The 24,494-nt window shown below is 49.9% G+C and overlaps 2 protein-coding genes across 2 annotated transcripts in view; both read right to left on the bottom strand.

Annotated features, from left to right (window-relative positions):
* Window positions 1-2,137: 2,137 nt before the first annotated feature.
* LOC308529330 (pancreatic lipase-related protein 2-like) overlaps window positions 2,138-24,494 on the bottom strand; it is a gene marked incomplete at both ends in the record, with an annotated part of 87,251 nt that continues 64,894 nt past the window's right edge. The window contains one exon of the mRNA XM_081105377.1: window positions 2,138-2,201. Within this exon, the coding sequence (XP_080961503.1) occupies window positions 2,138-2,201 (64 nt within the window). The remainder of the gene's footprint in view (window positions 2,202-24,494) is intronic.
* Window positions 4,311-22,768, bottom strand: LOC308529331 (pancreatic lipase-related protein 2-like; the record flags this gene model as incomplete). The annotated part of the gene is made up of 11 exons (XM_081105378.1): window positions 4,311-4,482; window positions 5,619-5,730; window positions 8,001-8,130; window positions 8,586-8,704; window positions 11,949-12,068; window positions 13,594-13,713; window positions 14,630-14,741; window positions 15,439-15,573; window positions 18,410-18,535; window positions 20,290-20,444; window positions 22,720-22,768. The coding sequence occupies 11 exons, from the start codon at window positions 22,766-22,768 to the stop codon at window positions 4,311-4,313; spliced, it is 1,350 nt and encodes a 449-aa protein (XP_080961504.1).

Consider the following 24,494-nt stretch of genomic DNA (forward strand, 5'->3'; position numbering starts at 1 on the left):
TTCAGCCCCGGCCAGTGTTCTCAGTGGTTAGAGCACCAAAGGGTCTCAGGTTAAATTTCTGGTCAAGCTACAAGGGTTGCAGCTTCCATCCCTGGCCCTGGTTGGGGTGCTTAAGAGAGACAACCACTCAATGTGTCTCTCTCATATAGATGTTTTTTTCTCTCTCTTTCCTCCCCTCTCTCCCTTCCACTCTCTCTAAAAATCAAAGGAAAAAATGTCCTCGGCTGAGGATTAACAACAACCACAAAATGCTGGAGCCAAGTTGGCTGCAGGTCATGTCTGAAACCTCCCACCCGCGGTCCGTTGCCACCACCTTTCTCAGGGCACCTGTGTGGCCTGTTCTAATGTAGACCATGCAGTTCTGTCCTGTTAGAAAAGCTCATCATTACTTCCACGTGTTGCCTGCCCAGCTTTTAACATCCAAAAGCAGCGGTTCTCAACCTGTGGGTCGCGACCCCTTTGGGGGTCGAATGACCCTTTCACAGGGGTCGCCTAAGACCATCAGAAAACACATATATAATTACATATTGTTTACAGTAGAAAAATTACAGTTATGAAGTTGCAATAAAAATAATTTTATGGTTGGAGGTCACCACAACATGAGGAACTGTATTAAAGGGCATTAGGAAGGTTGAAAACCACTGTCCTAGGGGGAGGGAGCTGACCCCATAGAAGAGCAGCCTGGGTGGCACGTGTACCTCTGAGCCATTGGAGGGTGAGGGCCTTACAAACGTGAATTTGCACATGGCACCCAAAGCAAATGAGCCAGGGAGTATTCTTACACAAGTTACTTCTTCCAGCATCGCCCCCAGGCCCCCAGTTTGTCTCCCAGGAACAACTTGAGGTTTTTCCAGCAATATGTGTGCACCTATCTCATATACCCCAGCCCCACTTCCACAGCTGGTAGCCTACAAAACACCGTTCTTCCCTTGCTTTTTACACTATAGAAATACTTTGGAAATTATGGTCTAACTAGAGGCCCAAAGCATGGAATTCCTTCAAGAAAAGGCCTTCCTTCCCCCGGCTGCTGGCACCGGCTTCCCTCTGGCACCCAGGACACGAACTTCCCTCCAGCCACCAGCAGGCACCCGGGACCCAGGCTTCCCTTGAAGCCCCGACTTCGTCCAGAAGGTCATCCAGAAGGACTTCTGATCTAATTAGCATATCATGCTTTTATTATTATAGATAGTATAGAAAGAGACCCTTTAATCCTCATGGGGCTTCAGAAATGCCACCAAGAGATGTATATGGTCTGCTCGTCCCTGCTGATGGGCATAGAAATGGTCTCCAAAATTTTCTTATTGCAAATATGCATGCATCTAACATCCTTCTGTGATGTGTGTGGGGTGTGGGCCTTCTAGCCTGGCCTCTGCCCTAACCCCTGGCCTCCCACTGACCGCCGGCCGACCTGCCCACTCGCTCCTGGGAACCCAGGGAGTTGGATAGGCTGGTGAGGTGGAGGGTGTCACTTTCAGGGCCGGGGATGGTGGAGCAGGGTCCGCCTGTTGAGCAGGAGTGAGAACATCACCATGTAATTCTTAGCATTAAGGAATGGCTTCATTTAGCAATTCCCTGAAAGGCTGTGTGACAGGTGTGGTGGGCGCTTGGAGGGAACAAGGTGACACCCCAAGGTCCTGAGAATGAGGCAGAAGGAGCTCTCCCTTCCCTTTAGGTGGCGCCTCTCTACTTCCTAACAGGACAGAGAGCCGGCTTCCTTCCTCTTGTGTTTCCTAAAATTCTCTTTTCGGAAGCACTGTCCAGCATTCAAAAGCTTGATCTGCGGCAGTGAAATAGGTCCTTGTCTGAAACCTTAGAGGTCATTGGTCTCAAGATCCCAGAACCCGGAAGATGTCAAACTAATACCTCAATGTCAACCTGAGGACATTAAAAATTTATTGCCACAAAGATACAAGAGAGCAGCACATTTTTTAAAAAAATTATACTTTATTGATTTTTGGAAGAGACGAAGGGAGAGGGATAGAGAGTCAGAAACATCAATCAGCTGTCTCCTGCTACTAGGGATGTGCCCACAACCAAGGAACATGCCATTGACCGGAATCAAACCTGGAACCCTTTAGTCTGCAGGCTGACACTCTATTCACTGAGCCAAACCGGTTAGGGCAAAAGCACCACATTTTTAACAAGGGAGAAGGGTCTGTAACTGGTTTTCTTTAACCGTATTTCCACTGCAAAATTGATACCTGCGGAGGAGAACATGTTCAGCGTGAGGCTTGGCAGCTTGGAGAAATGTCACCTCAAGTGAGTAAACAGCGTTTAGCCAAACCCTGGAGTTCAGACCTTTTTGAATGAAAGGCTCAGCTACACCATGCGGAGTCCAGGTGGTTCTACTAAGCAAAACCCTGTGAAGAACACCCTCTCCTCCTGTGGCTTTTTAACAAACTGAATGTGAATCAGCTGTGTCAACCACAGATTTTTAAAACATGTGGCTTTGGGTGGGCCTGGCAATGAATTTGGGGTCTGGGGTGCCCCCACCTGCCAAGAGGGGACTTTCCCTAGAGTTCAGAACTTGGGGGTTTCTTCATACATTGCTTCTGGGAAGGGAAAATGTGGCAGCCACTTTGGGAAACAGTCTGGCAGTTCTTCTAAAGGTTAAACATAGTAGTTACCACATAACCTAGCAATTCTGCTCCTAGGTATGTACCCAAGAGAAATGAAAACATATGTCTACACAAAAACTTGTACATAAATGTTCACAGCAGCATTATTCATAATATTCCCAAGGTGGTAACATCCCTGATGTCCATCAACTGCTAAATGGAAAAATAAAAGGTGGTATATCCATATAAGAGAATATTATTTGGCAATAAAAAGGAATAAAGTACTGATACATGTTATAACATGAATGATCCTTTAACATACTCTGCTATGTGAAAAAAGCCAGACACAAAGAACTATATATATTGTCCTTTTATATATAATGTCCATAATAAGAACATCTATCGAAATAGAAAACAGGTTTCATAGGACTGGAAAAAAGGGGTGGGAGGCTATGGGATGATGGCTGATAGGTGTGGGTTTTTTTGGGAAGGGTGATGAAATGCTCTAAAATTGACCTTGCAAATGATTCCACAACTCTGCACATATACTAAAAATCACTGAAGTATGTACTTTAAATGGGTGAACACAGGCTATGAAAATTATATCTCCATAGAGATGTTGGGAGGGAGGGGGAGGAAAGACCATGGAGGGATGTCACTCCTGAAGAGGGTGAAGCCCGTCTAGTTGGGGCAACAGCCCAGCCATGAGATGCAGGACACCTGGCCGCCTCCTTTCCTGTGGGCGTCTTTGCTAAAGACGAGCCTCCCTCAGGGCTCAGCTTCAGAATGTGGCTGGATTGGAGGTCAGAGGACTGGGGTCCAAGTCCTGGTTGTGCCTCAGGCTCAAGCTCTGCTCTTGAATAAGCAAAGTACTGGCACAGCCGCAGTGACCTCTGACCCTTCCAGCACCATGCCCAGGAATCGGGCCTATGACCATGAACTGTCAGCACAGCTAAGTCATGGAGCTCAGCAAGGTCTTCATATGTGTTTTTGAAAATAGTTTGCAAATATTCTTCCCTGTTGCTTTCCTGGGTGGCCTTAGGCACGTTATGTGACTCTGGGAACCCCACTCTTCTCACCTTAACATGAGAGCAGTTGAGAGGTGATCTCTGAGTTTCCTTCAGACGCTGACATCTGTTGTTTTGTATCATCCTCTATTAAGGTCGCCTTTTTTCTTGCCATATTGTAAACACTGTAATGTTCTCTTCCTACTCTCACCAAGTAAGATTCCATCCTCTCAGCAAGAGAAGAGCTTGCCACTGGGAGCTAGATCCTCACACAGTCTGTATTCCTCTCAGGCCACAGTCTCCACACAAAACAATTTGTATGAATAAATGCACCCAATGGAAATAAACCCGAAATTTCCTACAGCTACTGCCTGGGTGCTTTCCTTCTTGTTTGAGATAAAACAGAGTCTCCTATTGGCCTGTTTCTTGAACCTATGCCTTACAATTGATGTCTTGCTCTGGCCAAGTTGAATTTGGCTTAAGGAAAGCAATGATGGATTTTTCTTAGTAAATCAGATAGATAGATGGGAAAATGCAGAGTTGAGAGGAATAGTTGGGTAAATGAATGACTGCATGGATAAGTGCATAGGTCAGGGTTAAGTGGATGGAGAGAAAGGGGTGAAGGATTAGGTGGGTAGAAGAATATGTAGGTGGATGGGTGAGTGATTGAATGTATGCATGTATGTTTGCAGAGATAGATTGATAAGGAAATACAGAATCAAGACTTAGGTGCAATGAAAGATACTCACTTAGTCCCATATTCTCCACTTTGCACTGTGATTTTCGAAGCCCGCAGTTTGTCCCGGAAGATATTTAGCCAATGGTTGTCGGAGAGGAACTTAACCTTCTGGATTTTTCCAAGATTGATGTCCACATCAATGTCACGCACATGTTGTGCATCTGGTTTGAGGGATCCTCTGCAAACATAGACATAAAGTGTTCTATCAGCTGGATAGATGAATACTAGGGTGATAGCAACCTGTTCTTACTCCAAACAATGGCTGCTGCTGTTGGCTTTCTGCAATTCTCTTGACTGCCTCCATACACATCCAGGGACGCTAAAACACAAACGTATCTGTGAAGAACACACCTTTAGAATAATACTGGACTCTAGATTCCCACTGTCTTGATAGGTACCTATAGGGAAGTCAACTACTTGGGGTGGCATATTGATTCTTTAATTTCACGAAGGAGTCTTTATTTTTGTTTAAAGATCCATGTGTTTTAGCCGGGGTCATCTGTGGGCATCTCTTATGTAGCATAGCAAGTAGTCAAAGAACTTTAACTTAACATGAAAATTATCATGCAAACTTAGTGCAAAAACATATATCTAACTTTAGATAAATAAATCTAACTTTACAGCAGAGTTATCCAATGCATTTTTACCAAGCACCTCATATACCCACAAAAGCTAGGTGCTGAGGCTACCATCACAAAAGTATGCTAGCTTCAGGCATCATGTGGAACACAGCACGAGTGGGGGATGGAGTGTGTGAGTGGGATGGGAAGGAGTTGCCATATAAATGTGCTTTGTCTAAGGAGAACATGATATTCATAAAACTTAACCAGGGCCTGGCTGATGTGGCTCAGTGGTAGAGTGTGGACTCATGAACCAGGAGGTCACAGTTTAATTCCTGGTCAGGGCACATGCCCAGGTTTTGGGTTCTATCGCCAGTAGGGGGTGTGCAGGAGACAGCCGATCAATGATTCTCTCTCATCATTGATGTTTCTCACTCTTCCTCTCCCTTCCTTTCTCTGAAATAAAATTTTAAAAATTAAAAAAACAACAACAACCCCACAACTTCAGCAGGAAGGAAGCAGTGATTGGCAATCCAGAAGGAGTCAGCCTTTAATATCGTGAGTGCTTCCTCTCTGGGCCTCCCTCTTCTCCTATGGGGTGATTGAGTTAGATGCTAAGAGACTTCCTTCCGGCTCTGACATTCTAGGATTCAAAGGTTCTGTTTGGTTAGATGTATGTAGAAGTTTACACCCAATCTTATATTAATAATCTATTAGGGAAAGTATGGTCATTTTGCTTTACTATCAAACTTACTTGAAAATTTCATATTGCTTTGAGTTTCCATTGCTTCCATATAAAGTAATCCCGATGGACCCATTCACTTCCTTTTTTCCAGCCAGTGTGACTGCTACCCTATATCTCCAACCTGTGCAAAGAAAAGATACTATCTGTTCAATGAACTCATCTTGTTAGAAAAAAAAAAAATGACCCATGGGAGCATTCTTGTTCCAAGCTCTGAATCCCCCAGGAGTGGGAGTTAGGGGCGAATGTAATGAATGGTTTCCTTCAATGCAGTTGGGGTCCCAGGAATTCTGATGGTAGGTAGGGTGAGGGACCCAGGGGGGAGTAAATATTTCAGCTCAGCATAATCTCTTCCTAACCCAGCCAGGTGTGTGTTCAATGGATGGAGGGCGGCTGGTTACTATACCACAGTACCTAGGTGCCCACCACGGACTGTACCAGAAAGACCACTGGGAGAGGGAGACGTCTGGGCTCCAACATTTGGATAAATCACTTACTGTTGCCTTCTTTGTTTTTATTTTTGTTATTTTCCCATGCCATGTTCTCAGTGGGGAAAATAATACAGATAATTATTTAAACATGAGTAAACCCTTTCTCAGCGCTCTGTCCACCTGCCCTCCATCTCAGGGTCTCCCCAGTCTGGCGTGTAGACTTAACCAAGCCCACGGGGTGATTTGTGCCTGGGGACAATGGCATTGTCTGGAGATGTTCTTGATTGTCCCACCCAGGGAATGGTGTGGGTGGGTGCAGGGCTCCTGACTTCTGGCTGGTAGAGGCCACGGATTTGCTAAACATACTGTAATGCACAGGACAGCCCCCCAATAACAAGTGATCCAGTCCCGGATTCCAGTAGAGCTGAGGTTGGGATACCCTGACCTAGAGCTCTCTATGAGCATTTACACACACACATATGACTGTATAAAAAGTTAGGCTTTTGCTTGTATGGTGTGGCTCAATGGGTCAGTGTTGACCCATGAATCAGGAGGTTATGGTTTGATTCCTGGTGATGGCACACGACCAAGTTTCAGGCTCAATCCCCAGTAAGGGGTGTGCTGATCAATGATTCTCTCTCCTCATTGATGTTTCTATTTTTTCCTCCCTCTCCCTTCATCTTTGAAATTTATAAAAATATATAGGCTTTTTCCCCTTCCATAAATGATATGCACTGCTCTTCTCTATTCTCTCCATCCATCCCCACGCCAGACTGAGTCACCGGCCTTCCCTGTCCTGTCCTGTGCTCCATAAGGTCTTCCTCCCCAGGGGTCCTTGCCGCTGGCTTTCCCTTGGGTTCAGCCCATCAGAAGTTTGCACGGGAGGCCAGCAGCAGGAGGAGGGAGATGAGGTGCTTGCTCCCCTGCAGCCTCCTTGCTCTAGTACCAGGTCTGGCAGTAGCTGGCTTCACTCCACTCCTGGAGCCCTAAAGCCACTAGATTCTGGGCGCCTCAGGATCGCTCGTTTGTTCTTTCAACCCTGTCCCCTCCTCCAAAAGCGGGCCCTCCAGTGAGGTCTCCTCATTGAACCACTAGAATGAGCTCTGTCTTCTGCAGAGACCCTGACTGGAACAGGATATATTCCGTGATATTTTGATATTTGCCTTTTTACTTAATATGCCTTAGAGGTTTTCTAGATCCTTCCTTGGATGGTTACATAGAGGATGTGGTTAACAAGTGGTGGATATCTAGCTTTCTCCCCGCGTTCTTTTGGTATTAAATTTAGTGCTTAGGTGTACATTCTTGAATACCTTCTCCCGCACACATGCAAGCATTTTCCTAAGGTGCGTTCTGACTTAAAGGAATATGCTTGTAAGACTTTATAGATACCCTTAACTGTTATTGTGTATGCTAGGTGTCGTCCTATTACATGAAATACTGTGTGTAAACAGTGTTTTGTAAAGTGCTGCATTAATGTTTTTCAATGTAAAACTCCCTTGGAAAATACAAGCTTTTCTGTTCAGCCATCATGTAATGTTAATTATAACAAATCTTGATGCTTTTACTCTCCTCTTTTTAAGTGAGAAGCTGGGCAAAATAACACCAAAAAACACAGCATGCTCACGTGTGTGTAAACAGGGGGACTAGCATGGTGGGTAATCACGAGGTGCCTTTGCCCCATCTTGCCTTCTTCTGTTAATGGATCCATCCTTCCTGCCACAGGGTTGGGTGGACATGTGACCAGCCTGGGCCATTCTCGGTCGACCTACTCCACTGGTCAGGATTATTGGTTAAAGGGGTGAATGTGAGAGACAAGACAAATGCCATTCTACCATCCTTCCATCATCATTTAAACTGGCTGGTGTTGAGTTTCTATCCATTGCTACCAAGGGTCCTAACTAAGAAGGTTGATAAACCTTTTAAAATCATTTGCAGCTTTTAACTGGGTACAATGGAAACTTACTAGTAAAGTTACCACTCGCTCCTGTGTTCAGGAAAAACGTTTGTCCCACGGCGCTGGTGTTCCCCTGAAATTGGTCAGCGTAGTGCCCCATTTTGGGACATCCTGTGACTGGACAAGGAAAACAGCCATTCTAGTGGAAAAACAAAAATTTGTCTGTGAGTGGTAGGCCTTTCACTCATTCACTCACTCAATGATCAACTCATCTTCCCATCCACCCATCCATCCATCCCTCCCTCCCTCTTTCAATCATCCACTCATCCATCTAATCATCTTCCTATTCATCTGTCCATCTACCCTCCATCCATTGATTAATGCATCCATCTCATCTATGCTGTCCAGGCATCCTTTGAGAATTTTTCAGAATGAAAAGTTGGGGATCTAGGGAAGGCCCCCCGGGTCAGGTCTGGGCCATCTGTTGCCTGCCCACCCCGCTCCCCGGAGGAAGAAGGCTCTGCGAGACTCGGCGTTACCAGCACCTCCTCTTACTCGTCATGGAGTTACATCTCTGCTCTGTTCCAAGCCACAGGGACAGAACCAACAACCACAGAGCCACCCCACCCTCCCCAGGCCCCTAGGGAGACCCACCTCCTGAAACTCCTCGTAGGAGGCACACGGGTAGCCCAGGAAGCCGTCGGGGTTGAGGATGCTGCTGGAGTAGTACTTGTAGCTTCTCAGGTGATTGCAGGATACAGGGTTTCGGCTTCCTGAGGAAGCAAAAGCCACGGGAGCTCACAGGAGACTCTCACTTTTGACGCTTGAATATTCTAATCTGAATAAGGAGTCACCTCCTCATTTCATAGAGGGGAGTCAGCATTCCCGAATGCCTGGTCACAATTCCAAGTTCCTGTCATTGACTTTGACATACTTTGGGGCAAATAGTTAATGATCAACATTTACAGCACATAGAGGTGGTATCTGGGGGCTTCTTTAGTCATGGGGTTTGGCTCTGGTCACTTTCCTCTGCCCCCCATGTGCCCGTGTGCTGAGCAGGGCCTGTTCGGAGCTGGGCAGGTACTGGGGAGGGACAAGTTCTAACAAGGACCTGTGTCCTATCCTCCAGGGGCCAGGCGTGTGACAGAAGTGAAGGATGAGGGCTGGGGGCCTTGGGGAGAGTGAGAAAAATATATACAGAAAGGAGAGGAAGAGAGAGCGTGGGGGGGGGGGGGCGGAGAGAAGGAAAGAGAGAAAGAGAGAGAGAGAGAGAGAGGCAGTAGCTTTCAAAAGGAATCTTACACTGTCACCCAGTTGTTGAATGTTAAGGCCCGGATTGCTTGGTCTTCTGATTTTTCATAAGAAACCTGCATCGTGACTTTGACATGACAATGTTCCATGCTTACATGACAGCAGTGCATTCCCTCTTTAAAACCGGTCCCTGTGAAGGCCGACAACCGGCTGCTGTGGGCAGGGTTTGGCCAGAGGGCCCCAGTTTGAGAACCAGGGACCATACCAGCCTGGCCTGTCCCAGGAATGCAGCTTTTCTGTGCCCAGGGCCCCAGGCTGAGAAATTCCTCCTCCTTGGAAAGCCTGAGGCCAAAGCAGTGGAGACCAAGGTCCCCTGGGCCCTAGGCCACTGTGTCACTGCATTTTATCCACCACCTTTTTCTTTAAACCCAAGTCATCTCATTTGAAAAATTGTGTTTTTTTTGGTTTGTTTTTGTTTTTGTTTTTTCATTTCTCCAGCTCCTCGGTACAAAACCTCCCATGGCGTGATGCACAGTGACCCCAGACATACCTGGGGACCACTTCTGGGAGGTCTGGGGTCCCCTTTGTGCTGGTGGATTAGCTCTGCCTGCCCCAGGGCCCAGTGGCTACTGCACCAACAGTCATCACCAGACAACACAACCTGTTTCTAAATTAATTGTTTCTTTCACCCAGAATTACTGCCCTGGGACCCATAATAGAGGGGCAAGTGGATTTAATTGTTCCTTCAGCCCAGCGCCTGGGTGACTGGGAGCCCACACAATAGACACACATCCTCTGGGGTTGTTCACTGTGAATTGCCTCTTTCATTAAAGCTGGGCTCCTTGCTATTATGTGGGCCCTGCTGGTGACTTCTGGGAGGAGCAGCCTCATTGTGACTCTGTTCCTTCAGCTGGGTCTTCCCTGGAGTTACCTGGTGCCGGGCAGAGCGCTCAAAGTCTCCATTGGCTGATGGTGGATGTTGGCTACTGCTTTATTGACCCTATTCGTTCACATTAAGCACATGGAATATTCAATGCCACAGAAGGCCTCTCTGCTCAGTGGAGTGGGCTGTACTGAGCGCCTGCTCTGGGCCAGGCCCTGAGGAGGGTACTGGGGTGTCTGGGATGCCCGGGAATCTCCCAGCGGAGACAAATAAACACGAAAATGAAATGAAGGCAGACCAAAGCCTCCCTGTGCAGGGAGAATATGAAGCCTGGTCTCCAGGGAGAGGCAACAGGAGAAGAGCAGAGTCCAGACAAGGACAGGTGATGGAGGTGGTGCATAAGTCACCTAATCCTAGGGGGACTGAGCCTGTCGCTCAATTAAACGCAGACCTCATGCGGACGAAAAAGGCGCCACATAGTAAGCCTGAGAACCTCAGGGGAGGCCTGCATGGTGGCCTTAGTAACTCAGAGGCCGAAAGTAACCATGTGGGGTGGGCTGAACATAAAAATTCCTAATTAAAAGCTGGTCATGGAGGGTAGCACTGTCCCAGGCCTAGAGCTTCTTTGACAAAGGTTAATCTTTTTCTTTTTTTAATCCTCACCTGAGTATATGTTTATTGATTTTAGAGAGAGAGGAAGGGAGAGAGGGAAACATCAATGTGTTTCCTCCCATATGTGCCCTGACCAGAAATCAAACTCAAAACCGTTTTGGTATATAGGACAAAGCTCCAACCAACTGAACCATCTGGCCAGGGTGACAAGGAATCTTTACCTTAAGTGAAACTGTTTTCTTTTTGCATCTAAGAAAATGCACCTTTTTAATATAGAAGTAATCTTTTCCAGATCCCTCAGGGCACCCCCTTAAAAGGGCACCAGACCCCAGAACACCTCACTGTAACCTTGTTCCCCAAATACCATCTCTGTGTGCTGTCCTTGTGATCACTAGCTCTCCTGTTCCCACCCATGTAAAAGCATGAGCCTCTATTTTACTGTTTATCCAATTCCAGAGATTTCCCATTTTACTTTCCTCCCCCTCCCTAATCTACCACCCGTGGATTTCGTGGGACCCCTATGTCTCCTCCTTTTATTCTAATGTATAAAATAAGCCGCAAAACTGCCGTTCTCCGGAGCATGTTCTCAGTCCGTTGAGATTTTGCTGCCCAGCAATTGTCATCAGTTTGGCTCCAATAAACTCATAAAAATTCTCTACAGGTTTGGAATTTCTGACACTGACACACAGAAGCCTCATCCCCCCTAGACCTCCAAGGCCTCCGGCTCCCTGCACGCGCTCCCCAAACCCACAGAGCGTGTCCCCACTCGGTCCTTTTACCAGCTCAGTCCCTTTCCCGTCCTAGCACCTGCCCACAGCAAAGGGTAAGAATGTCAAAGCCCTCCAAGCCTTTGTGCCCGCTCTTCTAGGAGCAAGCAGTGTAAGCAGCTGGGGTGGGGGTGGGCACAGCTAGAACTGGTATTTCCCAATGTGCCCGTCCAGCTCAGGCCTCAGTATCCTGATGAGGGGGATGACACAGGCTGCGGACGCACGGGTCCCAGGTTCGATTGGGTATGAGGTTGGGACTTTGCAGCCAGAAATTGAACTTTAATGTAAGGTGGCCTTGGGCAAGTTTGATAACTGTTCAGACCCAGTTTCTTCAGCTGTAAACTGGGGATAAGCAGAGTAATTCCCTCATGGCGCTGTGACAATGCCTGGAACAGAATGAGCATGCAGTACATGGAGGCAAATTCAGTGCTACCAAGGCCTGGCTATGCGTCCTGCCTTCTCCCCAAGGAGGGCACAGCCATCTTGCTTTGCTAATGCACGTACCTTTCCAGAATCCTTTTATATCAAAGATGGATGAAATGATATTTTTCTCACATCCGGGCATTTGCTGTCCTCCGTTTGGATAGAAATCCAGATGGCCCACCTTCTGGCTCATTCCAAAACCTGAAACATCGGAAGCAGCGGTGAGCAGGGAGGGAAGGGGTCCCCAGGCCAGGTCATGGCCCCAGAGAGCGTCCGAATCCTTCGCACCAGAGCGAGAGTCTTCTTGGCGAACTGTCCCCTCAGCACAGCCACCCCATGGGGCTTTGCAGATCCCTCACCAAGATGAGCCCGTAGCAAGACAAGGAAGTGGGAGTGAGCAGAGGCAGTGAGCATGCCTCCATGTGTATTTGCATGTGTGTCTGTCTGTCTGTCTGTCTGTCCTGGGGAGGCTGTGAACAATACTGATATCCCCTGATACCATTATGCATCATAGACACCTATCAGGACTGGTGCAATTCCCATTCCTTTACTCATTCTGAAATTTTGATTTCTATGTTAGAAGGTTATATTGAGATCTCATTGTTGTATTGAGAGCCCAGCATAATGGCTGGACGCTTTGGCTTTTTAAGCACACAGACCCATGATCACATCCTGGTCCTATTTACACACTCCGTGGTCTTGGGCAATTACTAAAGCTTTTCAAACCTCAGTATCCTCACCTATGAAACAGTAATAATAATGCCCACTTTTTGGGTTGTTACCATGATTAATGAACAAGTATGTACAAAATGTCCAATGCAGCCCATGGTAACCATCACTATTATTAAAAATATACCCTTTGTAGGCATGTTTCATGACATGTTACATAAGAAAATATTGAAAAAAGGTCCTTGACTTTATGTAATATTAATTTTTTACATAATTTTATTTATTTTAACTTTTATTTTTTTAAATTAACAACTCACCCATTTTATTTTAGAAGCATTAAATAATGGAATATATTTCTTTTCCAAGAACACAAACTATATCCAAAGTTTCCACAAAAGAAGTGAGAAAAATATTCAAACAATAACTTTGCATTTTGCAAGTATAGGTCAAGCATCCTATAGAATAAAACCCTAATATGCAAATGGACCAAACAGCAGAGCGACCTGTCGATATAATGAGCACTGACCACCAGAGGGCATCCGCTCAATGCAGAAGGTGCCCTCTGGTGGTCAGTGCACTCCCACAGGGGGAGCACTGTTCAGCCAGAAGCCGGGCTCACAGCTGCCAAGCTTGAGGAAGCCTCTCCCGCCTCCAAGGGAGGTAGCACTGAGGAGCAGAGAGCCTGGCTTCTGGCTGGTGAGCACAGCAGTGCTGGCAGAAGCCTCTCCCGCCTCTGCAGCAGCACTGAGGACCCTCAACCCCTCCCCTAACCCCCCCTCCGGCACCAGTGCAGGAATGGATAGTGGAGCTAGGGACGGTCACAGGGTTTGAGGACCGAGCAACAGCCTTCCATAGGCTACCCCAGTGTGTGTCTGACCTGCCTGGGGCCACAGGCTGATACCACTGGTGCTGGGCTGGCTGTTTATTTGTAGCTGGCACCCACTTTGACTGGTTGGCATCCAAGCTATATCTGTAGTTAACCATGTTGAATACCACCCCTGGACCTACTCTTACCAGTTACAGCCCTGGCCACCAAGAGGTGGAGTGAGGAACTCACCTAGTTTAGGGACTGTGGGGGAGGTGTCTGTGTGAATCACATCCACAAACATGGCGTCGGACGGGTCCAGCCTCACCTCCTCGGGCGTGCCCTGGAAGCCTGGTTCTGCTGGATCCAGTCCTGAAAGGGGGAGATGGACAGTGACAAACCAGGTTCCAACCCCTGGACCCACAAAATCCATGCAGCTTTCTGCCTGAAGCAGGGGCTGTGCCCAGCTCATCTTCAAAGAGAAGCAGAGGGTGGGAGGAGCATGGCCCACAGACTCAGTGACCTATATTCTAGCCCAGGTTCTGCTCAAGGTCAAAGGCATGTCTTCCCTGAGCCTCAGTTTCCTCATCTGGAAAGTGGGAATAACAGCAACCTACCTTATGGGGCTATTGTGAAAGCCCCATGATAAGGTCTAAGAGAAAGAACTTTGCAATCTGAAAAAGTCCCCGAAAACATAATCTATGAATCCCCCATCCTTCCCCCAATGCCTAGCACACAGCCCTGGGCAAAGGAGACAGCATCACACTGTGTGCACAGTGAGATACACGGGACTCAGCGGTGTCTGTGTCTATGTCTTGTGTGCCTTCATTTGCCTAGTGATTCAATCATTCATTCATTCATTCATTCTTATTATCTACCACGTGCTTCCTGTGACAGGTCTCAGCTACTTTTATTTTCTGCCTGTAGCTGGCACAGTCACGACAATTAATATTTATGGAACTGATGAATTTGTATTAAGAAATCATTTCACTGTTCAAAAATCTGTCGTACTCTAGCAAAATAATCCTGAAGTCATGAGTTGAATGTGCTAGTTATATTTTTCTTTTTTAATAAATGTATTTTTATTTACAATCCTATACGTTTTGTAATTCACATGAAAATGTACGGGCAATTATTTTTTAAATCTAAGTCTGGCAGCAACTAAAATTAGTTCCCCGGACGACCAGTGGGGGCGCCCTTGGCCATGAGAAGTGCCTGTGTCTGGGCTTCCACTGCCCTACAGGCTGCCCCCCATCACCCCACCCAACCCCACCATCGCACCCCTTACCTGTGATCCTGCCCACGGAGCCCCCCAGCCTCCTGCCCGCCTCGCCAGCCGCGTGCGCACCCAGGCTGTGGCCTATGAGATGCACGTTCTCCAAGCTGTAGCCCATCTTGGTCTGTGGAAGGATGGAGTGTCAGAGCCCCCAGGCCAGGGTGGGGACGCCTGGGCTCTCAGAAGCAGATGGGGACAGGTCTCAGGAGGAATGACTTGACTCCGGGACCACCTAGGACAGAGTGACCAGACCCTGGGCCAGCACAGTCTCCAGAGTCATTGTCTTGGTGCCCAGGCTTTGGGGGCGGGGGGTGCAAAGGGGTGGTGACAGTGCGGACCAGCGTTCTCTGTGTCCACTGCAGGCGGCCTGCGGAGCCTGGCCAGGTGCTGCCTGCTCCATCCACACCCACCGCAGCATCCCTCCCCTCCCGCAGGGCCTGGGCCTACCTGGAGAGCCTGGGTAGCGGGCCCAGCTCTAGGGTGCTCAAAATAGACCTTCCAGAAGGCGGTAAGGGGCGTTCCCCTTTCTGAGAAAGAAGACCCATCTTCTGGGCTGACCATTCCCAGAACAGCCTCCAAGGACGGCTAATTTCAAAAGGGGAAACCGAGGCCCAAAGTGGTTCCTTTGCCCCAGGCCACTAGGGATCTTCAGGACACTCCAGGAGGGGAAGGCTGCAGTTTCACCTTAGGAAACCCCCCTCTGTGTGTCCAGGCTTCCAGGCCCAGCCCCTGAACACCAGTCCCCAGGCTGCCTCTGGGTGCACGGGGTCTGCTTGCCCCCTCGGGGCCCTCCCCACAGGATGGGGCTCAGGAGGATTTACCGACAGCTCTTCTATTAAGAACGCTGTCTCAGCTCCCACGACTCGAATGTTGTGGACGGCTTGGTTGTAACCTGTCCTGGCCCCACGCATCCAGTCCACGCAGATGCAGTTCACCTTCTCCACCTTAAACATTCTCTGGGGAGAAAACACAAGAGGGAGAATCCAATGTATTAACAGGCACAGGCCGCACACTCCAGAGACAGGAATTCACAGCCTCCACGCATCTCATGTGTGTCAGAGTTTCCATATTCCTCCCACTTGTCCTAATCCTCACCACTTCACCAGGAACTCGGTACCGGATCCCACTTCACAGATGTGAGCACTGCGGCCTGGATGGAGTCAGTGACTGGCCTAAGGTCTCCCAGATGGTTACTGACACAGCCAGGCAGAAACAGGATCGCTTACTACATCAGGGCTCAGCCCACTGTGATGGGAGGGCCAGACCCACCTGCTCATATTAATCAAGTTTTATTGGGAACAGGCACACCCCTTTGTTTACATTCTCTCCCTCTGCTTTGGAGCAACAACAGGGTTGAGGGAAACCATATGACCTGCAAACGCTAAACTATTTACTCCCCAGTCCTTTACGGGAAGTTGGCTGCCACTTGTACTAAGTTCGCTGCCACTGTACTGGGTGCTGAAGCCACGGGAGGGCTGCTCTTATGTTCCCAACAACGCGTAGGGGGAGCTAGAAGGTATTAACAGACAGGGTGACATGTAGATGGAGGGGCTACAGCTCTGCCCACATGTGCATCCTTTATATTATGTGGTGTGGGCGCCGTGTGCTGCCCAAGCTCAGACTGGTCCCGTGATGGGACCAAATAACTGTCAGAAAGAGCCACTGCAGAGCCTGTGTTCACTGGAGGATGGCCTGGACTACCCCGGGGAGTGAGGCAGGGAGGAGTGGCCTGGAGGCCACGGCATCGGGATGGACATGTCCCCTGACTCTCACAGCTCCACGTTCACATGGCGTCCTTCTGGGACTTGGGGACACGTGTGAACACCCAAACCTCCAGAGGAGCAGCCCACCCTTGGGAAGAAGCTGCCCGAGGTCTCCCCAGTGCAGACTAAGGGGAAAGCCATGCCCGTGGGCTCCTCCTAAAGACTAAATCTGTAGACACAGGTTGTGGTATTTTATAGACAGGAGACCTGGTTGTCATTCCCACCTCTGGGTTCAAGTCTGGGCAAGTGTTGAACTTTTTCTGCCTTAATTTCCTCATCTATAAAATGGGAACAATAACTCTACCTTTCTCACAACGTTGCTTGTGGCGGGGGGCAGTCAAATGAGACAAAGACTGTGAAATAATGATCACAGTGTCAGGCTCAGAGGAAGTGCTCAGAAAATGGATGTTATGAATAATAATCCTATTTAATAAAAGAGTAATATGAAAATTAACCATCACTCTGTCACGCAGTCACAAGGATGGCGATGTCCACGGAACTGGAGCGAGCAGGAGGCTTGGGTTGCCCCTGGCGATGGAGGAAGCCAAGCTTCCTGCCTGTGCTTGCCCGCACTGGGCTCCACTCAAGGCTACATAGTTTCAATTATAGAAGATAAATAAATCCCAGATACCTCCTTCCAGCCAGCAGGGGCCTCCGCTCAAGGAGGGACTTGGAGCTGGGTTTCCAGGGGGGTGTGGCCAGCCTGAAAATGGCCATTATCCCCTCACCTAGGCATGCCAGGCAGCCCAGTGGGATCCCCCCACCCTGAAGGGGCTGTGGCCAGCCTGAAAACAGCCCTCAGCCCCTCACCCAGGCTGGAAAGGCACCCCAGTGGGGAGCCCCAACCTGAAAGGGGTGTGACCATCCTGAGAACGGCCCTCAGCCCCTCACCCAGACTGGCCAGGCACCCCAGCAGGACCCCCACCCTGATGCAGGACACCCTTCAAGGCAAACCAGCTGGCCCCCACCCATGCACCAGGCCTCTATCCTATATAATAAAAGGATAATATGCAAATTGACACTAACAGCAGAACAACTGGGAATGACTGGTCACTATTACACACACTGATGACCAGGGGGCAGATGCTCAATGCAGGTGCTGCCCCCTGCTGGTCAGTGCACTCCCACAGGAGGAGATCTGTTCAGCCCCGAGCCAGGCTGATGGCTGCCAGTACAGTGGTGGTGGTGGAAGCCTTTCCCGCCTCCTCAGCAGCACTAAGGATATCTGATATCAGCTTAGGCCTGCTCCCCGCTGACAAGTGGACATCCCCCGAGGGCTCCTGGGCTGCCAGAGGGATGCCTGACTGCCAGCTTAGGCCAGATCCCCCGGGCAGCGGGTCTAAGCTGCAGGTGAACATCCCCCGAGAGGTCCCAGACTGCAAGAGAGCACAGGCCCGGCTCAGGGAGCCCCCTCCCCAAGTGCACAAATTTTTGTGCACCGGGCCTCTAGGTCATTACTAAAATTCATGATAACTTCAAAACTGCACCATCCAATACTATGGTCACTGGCCCCGGGTGGCTATTTACAATGAATGAAAGTCCATTCAATTTAAAAGTCAAATCTTTGGTCACACTCCCCATATTTCGGGTCCTGGGTGAGCAGAGGGAAGCAGTGGCTCCTGGTTGGGACATGACGCCATGGAGCCTTTCCACCCTCACAGAGAGCTCTGGGGGACAGCAGGGTTTCAGGGGCCACATTTATGTATGTTTCTAATGTCACACGGGGGCTTTACATAAACCACCGAGACCAATGCCAGGGAATTTTCTGACGCCTCCGATTCTGGGGCGTTTGGATTGGGCTCTGGGTCTCTTTGGTTTCCAGAGGAGAGGACGGGCTAGAGGTCTGTGGGTCGGGAGAACTTGACAGTGGACGCTCCGGAGGACCCAGGGTTTCCTCGGAGTTTTTAGGAAGGAGCATCTGTTCCTGGATGGTCTGCGTTCCTAGTCTCAGGGCAGTGACCTGGAAAGTGTTTGAAGCTGTGTGCTGGGTGCTGGTCTCAGCGTGGAGTGGCCGGGGGCAGGGCCCTACCTGGCACATGTCCGTCAGCCATCTCTCCTCCCCCTTGCTTATGAAGCCGTGGATGATGAAGCGTGTCTTGCGGTCCAGTTGGAAGTTCAAGGCGTTCACGGTAGCCAGGTCCATGGAGGAGATCCGCTGGTTAAAGTGGAAAAGGTGAATTGGGACGTTGGCCTTTCTAAGCCAATGGCCTGTGAGAACCAGTTCCAGGGAGACTGGGTCACAGGATCAGCTCCCACGAAGTTGGGTGGGGCTAGAACAGGAGTTCCTGCCCTGGGCTTTGAGGTCAGGATTCACAAGGTCCACATTCATGGACTTCCTGGCATTTCTGTTAATTATGAAACTGGGCAACAAGCCACTGTCATTGTAACAGCACTCTGTCACCAATGGGAGTCACGGGTATTTTCATGTCACCGGAGAGTGGTCGCAGATGTATAAAAATCAGTTATTCTCATTACGATTTGTAGTGGCCGTAGTTAGACCAACCCGTGGATCTTGTTAATAAGTGAGATAATAATAAAGCAGCATAGATACGACTGTGACATGTATTTATCTTTTCAAATGTTCTGATAACTATTTTTCAATATAATTAGTTTCCTTTGTAATCCAATGTATTTTATTTCATGCATTTAATTACATCATCCTGAGAAGGGATCCCTCGGCTTCCCCAAAGGGTTGAAGATGTTTCTAGAACAGAAATGGTTAAGGGCCCCAGGCCAGAATCACCAAACGAGGGGTGATGCGGCTCAGTGGAGCCCTGAGGGGCACCTCAAGCTCCTACCATTTAACAACTGATGCCTACATGCAAGGGGCCCCTTCACCAGCCTCCTGGGCACCACGCCTGAGGAAGGATCAGAAGATAAAAGCAGCCCAACCAGCAGTCCAAGCGGACTCCCAGCCGGGGGCTCTAAGGTGGAGTTTGTCACCTAGAATCCCACCACAGCTGGTCTCAGGGATGGATGGCCAGTCACCTGCTCACAAAACTGTCAGGGGTGGAGCTGTGAGCAGCTGAGCTCTGAGCACATTCTTCCTGGTCAATTCTAAGCACCTGGAAGAGCCTGTCCTGCCTCCACCCGCAGGCCTTCTGGAGACTGGAGGTCACTCCCAGGGTCCTTTTTGCTTTTGTGGTTAGATGGCTCCTCCCACTCTGGCTGGAGTGGCTCCGTGGTTAGAGCATTGGCCCATGCACCGAAGGGTCATGGTTTGATTCCCGGTCAAAGGCTTGCACTTGGGTTACAGGTTTGATCCCAAGCCCCAGTTGGGGCTCATATGGGAGGCAACAATTCAATGTGTCTCTCTCACATCAATGTTTCTCTCTCTCTCTCTCTCTCTCTCTCTCTCTCTCTCTCTCTCTCTCTCTCTTTCTCTCTCTCTCTCTCTCTCTCTCTCTCTCTCTCTCTCTCTCGCTCTCCCTCCCCTTCCATTCCTCCCTCCCTTTCACTCTCTAAAAAATAATGTAAAAAATACCCTCTGGTGAGGATTAACAACAACAAGTCCCTCTCCCACACCTGTCTTCTGGCTCATCAGGAAGGACTTACACCCCAACCCTCATTCCCTGAGCGGCTTCTCTCCTCCTACCCCCAGTGCAGGAGAAGATGGACACACCAGGCCTGGATTCCCCATAAATGCTGCTCCTACCCGCTTCCTCCCAGGATCGGGGGTCAGTGCCAGGAAGGCCTGTGCACAGTGAGTGGAATGTGGGCGTTTCTGGGCCCGGCACCCATAGACCTCATCAGGGGTTCCCGATCCTGAGAGCTAAGGTGGCTGCCAGTGGAGAGGGAGCATTGCCCCGACCGCCCCACGGCCCTGCCTTTTCCTTAGACACCTGTGTGCTGACATCAGTGTGGGCGCCCGACTCCACCCGCCCTGCAGTCCCGCCAGGCACCTCTTACCTGGTAGCTGTTGGGATTCTCATTTGTGTAGAGAAGAAACCGGGTGTTGACACGCTTGGGGGGCCAGGGGAATAGCTTCAGGGGCCGCTGTAAGATTCCTGTCCACGGCTTCTCATCGGGGAAGCAGCCAAAAGGTTCATAGCAGACCTGCTTTCCTGGGGCAGAAAGAGCAGCACACGGGACACTGTGAGCTCAGAAAAGGAGCGACCTCGCCTCAGCTACACAGGAGTCATTTCAGGGTTTAGCCCAGGCTGGCGAGGCCAATGCTGGGCTCCACCTGCTGTCAGTGCTCCCCAAATGCCACGGAGACAAGAATCACCTGTGCACACTCCCAGCGCCTCCGTGAGTGATTCTGATTCGAAGGGAGGGCAGGGCGGCACCGGGATCTGCTTGTTTCATGCTGTTTTCACCCTGATCATCAGGCCAGAGGGGGATTGGCTGAGCTTCCTGGCAACCTTCTGCCTTAAAACTTCCTCTTCCGGGAGAGCCCCAGATGGCCCTTTACATGCCATCACCCGGCATCAGGTATGACAGCCCCTGTGATTCTGTAGCGCAGAGATGCTGCTGGGTGGATCCTGATGCTGGCTCCACACCCAGCAGAGCAGCTGATCCTGGGTGCGGTCCAATCCCCTTGTCTTCATGTCACCCCTTGACGCACATTGTCCCCCAATTATTCTCTTTCATTTCAGGTTTTCCCAGTTGTTCTCACAAAAGGTACATTTCTTAAGGCCAGGGATGAGGGATTTTTGCATCATTCTGTACAGAACGGAGGCTCAGTACATGCAACCGATCATCTAAATCTGAGGGTCCTTCCTCTAGTCTACAGCACAAGCATTTTCACTGAGAGTGCCCACTGAGGGCGCATGCTCAAATCCAGAGGATTTCAATGGCTCTTCTCCCTTAGGCTTCCTCAACTCTGAAGCTGATGGTGCCAGAGGTTGGCCATTCACTCAAACACTGACAATACTCATCAGTTTTTACCACCTGAAGCAAGAGTAGACTGTTTACTCTGTGCCAGATACCACACTAGCGCTTCACCAGCATTATTCCCTTTAAGCCTCCAAATAGCCCATGAGTAAGGAATTACTTCCATTTTACAGATGGGAAAACCAAGGCACAGAGAGACAAAGTAAGCTGCCCAAGGTCACAGCCAATGGTGGGGCCAGGATTAGAACTGGGGGAGTTTAATTGGGAATAAGGCTAGGTACTGAGGAGATAGAAAGACATATCAGGTACAAACCCTGCCTTGAACGAGAGGAAATCTAACAGGGAAGGAATCATGATGACCTTGACTTCTTTCTAGGAAGAGGGACCAGTCCCAGCAGAAGGGCTGCTGAGACTAAAGCAAGTCTTGCTTCAGGTGGTAAATGCAGGAGCTTGAAGGCCAGGGTCGGGCACCAGGGCTGTGAGGTGGATAGTGAGTGGGAGGTGCTGGTGAGGGTGGTGGGACTGGTGCTCTGTGAAGGTGTTTTTGGGAACCCAGTGTGGGTGGCTCAGAGGCAGGAGAGCCTGGCAGAGGTGGGGGTTGGAGTGGGGCAGTACAGGGGTGGTGGGTCTGAGAGGAAAGAGGCATTCTGGGCTTGGGTGACAGTGGAAATGACGGGAACAGTGGAGAGACGGTGGAGGGAGTGGTGCCTGAGCCTGGACAAGTGAGTGTGAGGTGTGGTGGGAGGCCCTGGTGGAGCTGCCTGGAAATTGGAGGGGAGACTGTGGGGCCGGGAGAACAGAGGCTGGGCAAAGGGGAAGCCACAGGAAAAGGGCGAGGAGAGCGCCTGGAGTGACCTTTGTGGGATGCCCACATTTAAGGCAGGAGGAGGCAGGGGAGGAGCAAAGGAGACCAAGAGGGGCCAGAAAGGCCTGAGAAGCATCCAGACCCGGGTGGGCTCTCCTGTCTGGAGTCAGGTCCTGCTGCGTGGCCACGATGGAAGGGACACCAAGAGTGGGCTGGGCGAGCTGACTCATGGTGCAGAAGGAAGCCCAGCAGAAGGGACCCCAGAGGAAAGGCTCAGATTGGAGCTGGAGAGACAGAGGTGGCAACAGAGAGGAGTGATGGGGAGGGAGGGACAGGAGGGGGCACTCATGCTGCAGACACGCATTGTCCACGCAAGGGACTGAGGGTTTGGGGGTTCTGTGGAGAACACCCTCCCCCAACTTCGCTGCCCAACAGCCTACCACTTGGGTCACCCCATCACAGCCAGTTGCTGGAGGAAAAGTGCAAGTAGGTCCCCAAGGTCATCTGTGTCCAAGATGTTGCCCTGTGTTTGCTACAGCGTCAACACTCCCCCAATGGTGGCAATTGTTGTTTTTGTTGAAATAATGATAACGCTATTCATTATGATGATAATGATGATGAGGCCTCTAGCTGCCCCACCCAGAGGCCAGACCAGGCACGGTCCCTACCTCCCCACACGGATGGGAGAGCTCCCTCACCTCTGACGGTGGCCAGCAGGAGGAGGCCGACGATCCAGGAGGGCAGCATCTACATGGATGAAAACAGAGACAGTGGGGACCATCGCCCAACCCAGACGGCGCAGGGGGCCTAGAGCCCAGGGAAGCCCGGTGCCTGGGTCCCATCGGGCTGTCCCTCCAGGCAGGGACCCTGAGGCTGAAACCTCCCACACAGGGAGAGGGCAGCACCTCTGTGGAACCCGGATGCAGGATCCTCCCAGCACAGTGGCTGCTCTCTCTGGGCCATATCCTTCTGGCTGCCCAACCCTGCCAAGTGCCCTGCCCGGGCAGAGCCATGACTTACTGTGAGACACCAGTGCTCCACTCAGCCTCGGGATGGCCGTGGCCTTTTATAACCAGGCTTTATCCTTTGGACTCTTTAGAGGAAAGGACAGGAACATGGATAATGTGCTTTGCACTGAGATTATCATAAACACATACAGTCAGCTGAGCGGGGATCAGAGCTTTTTAAAGTGAGATCAGAGGGGAAAAAAAACCACAGACTTTGGGGACAGGTGTTATATTGGAAATCGGCAAGCTAAAAAAAGGACGCATTAATCAATAAGTCAAATTTGGAGTCTTTATTAGGAAGCCGGTCTCAGATGAGTTATCTCCGGAGTCTGAGCAAACTAATATGGAGGAAGCTTTCCCTTTATACCTTCCCAGTTCCTTTGTCTCCTAAATATGGGGTTTCCGGACCTTTTGCCGGCTTTATAAAGAGCCCTATGCAGAGGGAGATATTTTGCAGGAAGCTCGTAGCCTTGAGCACAGTACCATTTAGATAACTCAAACACACCTGGCCTGGCAGTAACCAGGGATGGCAGCAGAGCGGCTTGCAAGGCCAGGTAATTGAGCTTCTTTTCCCTATTATTTGAGTCAGTGTGTTTACAGAACCAAGAATAGCGGAGTTAATTCATAGATCAAAGGACCATCTATGTTTAGTGGACAATTTCAAATAGCAGTTTTTGCAACATTGAAGTTACGGGAGCAAGATGGAGTGCCTATGCTTCACAGGAAAGGACCCCATTAATCTGAATCTCCAGGTTCAGCTGCCAAAGATTGGTTTCCGAGGTGAGAAGAGGGAACACCAAGCCTCCTGTTCAGAATCCCTTCGGAAACAGGAGCCCAAGCCCGTCTTGGTGCCTGTAGGTGTTGGCAGGAATGGGGTCTGTAGGTTTGCTGTTCCCAGGAGGCACGTGGGTTTGAAGACACCTGTCTCCTCTTCTCCAGGGGTGGGCTTGGTGGAGAGCCACCGCCAAAGGACCTGGACAGAGAACAAAAGCAAAGGCAACCCTTTGTTGAGCAAGAAAGAGTGAAACAAACACTGTTTACAGAGATAGCTTTGTTTGGAAACCATATAGTCTATTTCCAAAGAATTTCTGAGCTGCGTGGACTGTACTTTGACCTGGAGATAAGAAGGTGGAGGTGGCCCAGCCTGCCTCTTCCAGGATCGGGGATCAAGCCCCCAATCCGGGCATGTGCCCTGACCGGGAATTGAACCGTGTCCTCCTGGTTCATAGGTCAATGCTCAACCACTGAGCCACAGCGGCCGGGCAGAGTTTCTCTCTGTTGCTGAGTTTCAGGCGCACAGGCCGGGCTGGCCTTGTGTAAGGTTTTTGAAAGTGCCCACCCCGGGGTCTTTGCATATTGTTTCCTCTCTCAACACATACCATCCCCACTGTTTTCTGACCTAAGTCAAAGTATCCCCCCTCCTCCAAGAAGCCTTCCTCACTGCCCAGAGTGGGACCAGGTCTTCC

The sequence above is a fragment of the Myotis nattereri genome, assembly GCF_964212035.1.
Source record: "Myotis nattereri genome assembly, chromosome: 13".
Taxonomy (NCBI): Eukaryota; Metazoa; Chordata; class Mammalia; order Chiroptera; family Vespertilionidae; genus Myotis; species Myotis nattereri.